General features: G+C 41.4%; 1 protein-coding gene across 1 annotated transcript; it reads right to left on the reverse strand.

Annotated features, from left to right (window-relative positions):
• Positions 1–2,224: 2,224 nt before the first annotated feature.
• Positions 2,225–6,466, reverse strand: gatm (glycine amidinotransferase (L-arginine:glycine amidinotransferase)). The gene is made up of 9 exons (XM_006780442.3): positions 6,283–6,466; positions 5,230–5,448; positions 4,932–5,127; positions 4,622–4,812; positions 4,261–4,398; positions 3,905–4,069; positions 3,745–3,808; positions 3,529–3,645; positions 2,225–3,410 (listed from the first exon to the last, which is right to left on the reverse strand). Exons 1-9 carry the CDS (start codon positions 6,349–6,351, stop codon positions 3,298–3,300), a joined length of 1,272 nt encoding a protein of 423 aa, XP_006780505.2. The 5' UTR covers positions 6,352–6,466; the 3' UTR covers positions 2,225–3,297.

The following is a 6,466-nucleotide window of genomic DNA, read 5'->3' on the forward strand; positions in this document are numbered from 1 at the left end:
TGCACATGCCGTGCTGAAACAAAGACTGAACAGTTTTAAAGTTCGAGAGTAATAAATGTACTTAGATTGAAAGTGAGGGTGTTTTAATCACGAACAGCAGTTGACGACCTGGAAATGGGATCCTGCTGCCGCAGGCTGTTAGAGCCGAGCACCTGATGTTCTTTCTCACTATGTCATCTTCTCGGTGTAAAAGTAATGCCTTAAATATCTTGCATGCTGAGGAAAACAATTTCATTTGCTGAAATTGGCCATTACATATTTAATTCATGACTTGTTCTCCTTTGCGTACAGTGGTATCCATTTAGCTAAGAGCTAAAACTTCTTACACAGTAACAGTATTGTTCAGTCCCATAAGAAGAGCGCGGAGAGGTGAACACATTTTAAAACACCGGCTTTTTATTTGAACCCGAGCGAAAAAAGAATAAAAGAAAGGAATGAGTTAATTACAAAGTTTATGCAATATTAAAAGACAAAACTGCAGTTAACAGAAGACAGTGTCAATGTCCACAAACTACAATGTTAATTTAACAATCTCATGGTTATATTCCAAGATTCTGCTTTTTAAATTAAGCTAAATGAATAAATGACTAAAGCAGATATTATCATGTTTTTTTCCTTTACAGTGTGTACGGTTTCTATTGGCAGTAGTCGGGTTTACATAATAATATATGATGCAATGTTCCACTCACTGACAAATCAGCCTGGTTAATGTTTACAGACATAAAGGTGTTACAGTAAATGTGGTGCCACATGCACTGGAAACTGCGGTGCCTTTTATCAAACAGATGAAGGGATCCCAGGTTCACGGCTTTGTGTCACCCTTAGTGGCCCTCTTTGCTCAAGCTAATGTGTGATATCAGCAGTAACAAAGTACGCATGTGCTCCAGTACTGCATGTAACTACAGTACAGTTAAAAGTTTGTTTTTGGAGTTTTCAGTTTTAAGTCACTTTATGCTCCAACTATGTTTGAGAATCTAACCGGTTAAAGTTTCAACCCAAAACACAAGAGCACTTTTTAAACTGCTTGTGTGTTTTGTAACATCGTTCAGGACCCTGATGGCATTAAAGCCGCTAACACATTAATGCCTGGTGAACATGTAAAAGGGACCCATAGTACAAGGAGTACTCCATGCTGAGAATAGTCCTATAAATTCACTTATGTAAAAAGATTTTTTTGCAGAACTTTTATTTGCAGTGAGGCATCTTTAACTTGTATTACCAAAATACCAGTCAGCTTTTACAGCATGGACTCTTGACACTGGTGCAGTGGACGGTTGATTAAGATATGCAATACTGCAATACTCACCAGTTTATAATTGGAGGTATATCAAATAAAATATAATGTATAATTAAAATGGAGTTTGCATGCTCTCCCTGTGCCTGCGTGGGACTTTTCTCCCACAGTCCCAAAAATATGCTCAAGTTATCTTAATTGGTTATTATCTAAACTGTAGGTGTGAAGTTGTATTTTTACTCAGTTGTAAATAGAATTTGTATTCTATTTTTATCCTATTGTATATTTTATTCTACTGTATATAGTATAGCATAGTAGGGCAGCATGGTGGCACGGTGGTTAGCACTGTTGCTGCACAGCAAGAAGGTCCTGAGTTCAATTCCAACATCAGGCCGGGGTCTTTCTGTGTGGAGTTTGCATGTTCTCCCCGTGTTTGCGTCAGGTACTCCGGCTTCCTCCCACCATCCAAAGACATGCAGCTTGTGGGGATAGGTTAATTGGATAATCCAAATTGCCATTAGGTGTGAATGTGCGAATGAAAGTGAGTGCGAATGGTTGTCTGTCGCTGTGTGTTGGCCCTGCGACAGACTGGCGACCTGTCCAGGGTGTACCCCGTCTCGCGCCCTATGACAGCTGGGATAGGCTCCAGCGCCCCCCACGACCCTGAAAAGGATAAGTGGAAGCGAATGGATGGATGTATGGATGGATGTATATAGTATTATTTTTATTCTATTCTGTACAGTTGTGTACAGTATTTTATTCTCATTGTATTCTAATTTTTGCTATATGACTTTTGCACTGTCCACTTCCTGCTGTGACAAAACAAATTTCCCACGTGTGGGACTAATAAAGGTTATCTTATCTTTTTTTATATCTTGTGTGAGAGTGAATGGTTGTCCAGCTCTCTGTGTTAGCCCTGTTACAGACTGTACCCTCATGATGGATGGATGGATGGATGGATGGAAACGCAAATACAGAATCACAGCTGTGTCACACAACTTGCTTTAATTTATTAACATTGCACATTACAAAACACCACTAGCATTCCTCTGCTGAGCCACAATGTCCCTTTAATTTATTGTTTCACAATAAATATCAAGACAGGCTAATGCCTTACATCCCACCCTGTCAGCGGCAAAGGAATCAAAAAACGGAAATCTTCACAAGAAAACATCTTCCATCCTGAAGACACAAAAAGCGGCCAAGCAGTTTTAGTGAGAATGACTACTAGCATATAACTGGCCCAGATTTGCAATAGGAGAAAACAGTAGAGGAAAAAGGTATACAACATCTGATATGGATCACATACTTTCATGCATTTGGGAATTGTTGGGAAAATCCAATAAAGAATACAGAAAATATAAACAGAACTTTTCCCCCCTCTTTCAATAAACTGAAGTTAATATTGTTTAATGACCTACGTAAAAGTTTTTATACATTTATTTAAATAAAAAAAAATGTTTTGGTTTCTTCTTTTTGAAAAAGGTAGGATTGTGGTTTTAAGGTTTCATGAGGAGGCTTCCCTCCTCCTGTGCCCTAGTCTGATGACATTCACATACCAAATTGTACCTTGTCCTCAAAGCTTTGGCGTTTGATGTAAAAGCCATAAAAACTTCAACTTCACAACAGCCAGGCCAGAAATGCAGTTATTATTGAGATCACTGATTCAAGTGATGTTCATTTTTTGCTATTGAGATTATCCAGTATATTCTAATTGTCTCCAAACAAAGCTGTCTGCAAAGGCACTGTGATGTGCAGCAATGTCAAATCAAAACAATCCATAAATATTCGTTTACTATATAAAGACACAATCCGGTGCCACCTGTCTTCGTTATTATTATCCATCATTTGTTTTTGCCAGTTTAAAGAATTAAAACTTTGAGTTTCAGCAGGCGACACCTGAATACACATTTAGAAAAAGATCGCCTTGTTGTTTAGGAAAATTTCGGCCTTCGTTGACTGATGGGTTAAAACTGACTGATAATAAAAAATGGATTATTGCAGTGATTCCGGACTGAGGCTTTATATTCAAAGCTCAATAAAACTGCCTGTTTCTGGCAAGGCTAGTGAAAGTAGGACTGCAGGGTACCACGGCGGCGGACATCGGTTGTCCAGCAGTGGAAGCCACCACCCAAGGAGTTGGCATGGCGAATGTTCACCTTTATGGTCTTGATACCTGCATTTAAACACACACACACACACAGTTAAGGAGCATTTTTTCTTATTTTTTGCTGAAATTGAGTTTACTAAAAATAAATAAGGTGGTGAAGGTGGGGGTGCTTATAGAGGCTCACCGAGGTTCTCAAACATTTTCTGAATGCTGGTTTCATTGGCGTCAACCATGACACGCTTCTCATCCAGCATCAGGACGTTCATGGACAGCCATTTGGAGGACATCCACAGTGGGTGGTCTGCTCAGCAAGAGAGTGGGTTTTTTTCAGTAAAAATAAATCTAAATATCATCTCTTTTTTGTGAGTGAAAGAAAATAATTTTTAATTTGAGTACCCACCATCAGGAATCAAAGGTATTGGTGGTTTTACAACTGTCCAGCCAGCCTTCTTGAACATGTCTACCTGAGGGAAAAGACAGAGCACTGGTAAGTGTGGGCCACTCTGTGGTGGTGGTGTGTACAAGTGTACCCAGAAGAGGGCAGCACAGCACTTCAGTACCTGGCGACATGGGCGATCAGGGTTTGACAGCACGAGTCCTGGCCCGATGATGTTAAACGTGGCATCAATGTGCATGGGGTTTGGGTCTTTGAAGGAGATTATGTGGACCTTGTAGGTTGGTGCCAGATGACGGCGCATCCACTCAATTCCCATGTAGTTTGTAACCTGAATAAAAAGCAGTGTGAAAGGAGACGTTTCAGGGGCTTATCCAAGCTTCACATTCATATTCAGAGAAACAATGGATAAAAGAGAGATCTATATATGCGTGTGTGGGGGTTTATTTTGCATTTTACTACCATTTCAGCATAAGATATCACCCATAGGATGTCATAAGATAAGCAAAATATCCTTCATACCTGGCTCCTCTGAACAAAGAGGTCCGTCCCAGCTCGAATAAAGTCAGCAGCATCGAAGCAGGGCTCGTGCTCCGTGGTCACAAACTTCCCCTGAGCAGCTAATTTGTGCCTGTCTTCCACTGTGCGGATGGGATAATCCTGAAAGACACACACAAAAAGGATTTACACCTGTTTTGAGATATAGGAATAGCCTGCTGTCACACTATCATGTACAAAGCAATAAAAAAGTTGATGCAAAGAGGTTTGGTTTGCTATAAAGAACATAGACAAGGTGTTTAGGTGTTAATGCAACTTTGACTTAAGTCCTTGCCTTGAGAAATGACCACCTGGCTATGTTATAGCTCCCAAACTAAGGCCTCACCTGATCATACAGATTGTCTGCCATGGTCGGTTTAGGAGCAGTGGTCCACTTTGCACCTTTTCTGAAGTACTCCTTGATTAAAGGTCTGTAGGCTCGGTACTCAAAGAAACGAGCCCTCCACGCCATAGGAGCCTCGATGATCTCGTTTCCCACCACTAAAAGGATGTCTCTGGGCATGGCCGCATACATTCCTACAAGAGGGTCAACAGCAGAGAATTACTTTACAAAGACTCATTTATAAACTGCAGTGTGATGCATTAACACCTTTATGTCACACATATTTGTCACACACATATTTCTGTCTTTTTACCTGATGAGGTGAAGTCTGGTGTTTTGTATTCCACAGACCAGTCGAGGGGTTCTGGCCTCTTCACCACGACGCCCTCGTGACGCAGAATATTGCACATTTCTTCGATCTCAGCAACTGCTTTTTTCAAGTGGTCCGCAGGAAAAGACCAGCCCCCATACTTCTGGTAGAAGGACCAGTACTTCTCATATGTGTTAGCCTGATGAGAGGTTTGTAGCATAACAACATGGAGTCAATCTGACAGCTGAGAGAAATGACAAGGATGCTTTGAGTCAAAGCAACTTCTGACAGCATTGCTTACTTTCACTTCCACAGTGAAGGGAGGCACGTGGGCATTTTCAGCTCGCCCCACAATCACCTCCTCCAGAGGGTCCCATTCATTGTAGCTGCAGACTGGGCATTCCTGCTGAACCGGCTCAGTAACATGTTCCTCGTCAACTACATGCTGTGGCTGTGCAGCTGCTGCACTTGAAGTGCTTTGCAGGGTCTTCTGCACCCATCCGTTCAACGCCCGGCCAAGCTGATGGAAGTGAAAACACATTAAGATTTTTTTTTTTGTATATATTTTGCTGAACAAAAATTTCAGGTACTTTTGCATAAAATCTTTGGATTTAATAGATCTTGTTTTCCCCTTTTGGATGAGTTCAGTACATATTTACACTATGTCTACATGAAGTTCCTATTTAGTGGTGTGTTTATTTTTATTTTTATTTCAATGCCCCCAGCTCGCGTAGACAGCGGCTGATCTGTGTGTTAACCGATAACACATTCAGGCTCCTTGGGTTTCAAAGCGAAAAAGCTTCCGTGAGGTTGATTGGTTTGGTGCCAAAGTACACGTTTTATTAAGAAGCCTTATCTCCACAGATAGCCTCTACAGTGTGGCCTCCGCTGGCTCGGGAACAGCTTCAGTGTCACTGAGTTTGAGAGCGCATCTGTGCCAAACAGCTGTTCACTGTCACTCAGGCAACCAGAAAAAAAAGCTTTGTCAGCAGTTAAGAAAATCACGCCAGTCACTGGAGGAAGATTTCTTGGAAATAATCGGTGCAATTACGATTTATGCTCAAACAGCACTGAATTTAAAAAAAAATCCCTCAGCTTCATTTCTGCAACACAGTCTCCTCCAAACGGGTCATTATGACTGCTTCGGCGCTTCTAGTGTTAAATAGACAAATAACAAATGAACAAAGCAATGAAGTGCAGCGACAGATGTGAAGAGAAATGCCAAATTTAATCATATTTTCACAGTTTATTCACTTTGACTGACTTGTGCTTTATAACAAAAACGCTGCTTAAGAGAAAAGAGAGTGAGCGAGCGCGAGAGACACAGAAGACATTAAACCACCGTAATACCAACCATTGCTCCGATCAGATGGGCAGCCTCGGCCCCCCTGCTACCTCCTCTCAGGCATCTTACTCGCAGCATTGTCCAACGTAATAGTGAGTGTGTCAGTGGAATCAAACGGCAGCGCAGGATCCACCTCTCAGTGTGCTCATGAATGAAGACGCCTCAGCTCAAAGCCAACTTTATAGCAGTGGGA

The sequence above is a fragment of the Neolamprologus brichardi genome, chromosome 1, assembly GCF_056152115.1.
Source record: "Neolamprologus brichardi isolate AB-2024 chromosome 1, ASM5615211v1, whole genome shotgun sequence".
NCBI classification, from domain to species: Eukaryota; Metazoa; Chordata; class Actinopteri; order Cichliformes; family Cichlidae; genus Neolamprologus; species Neolamprologus brichardi.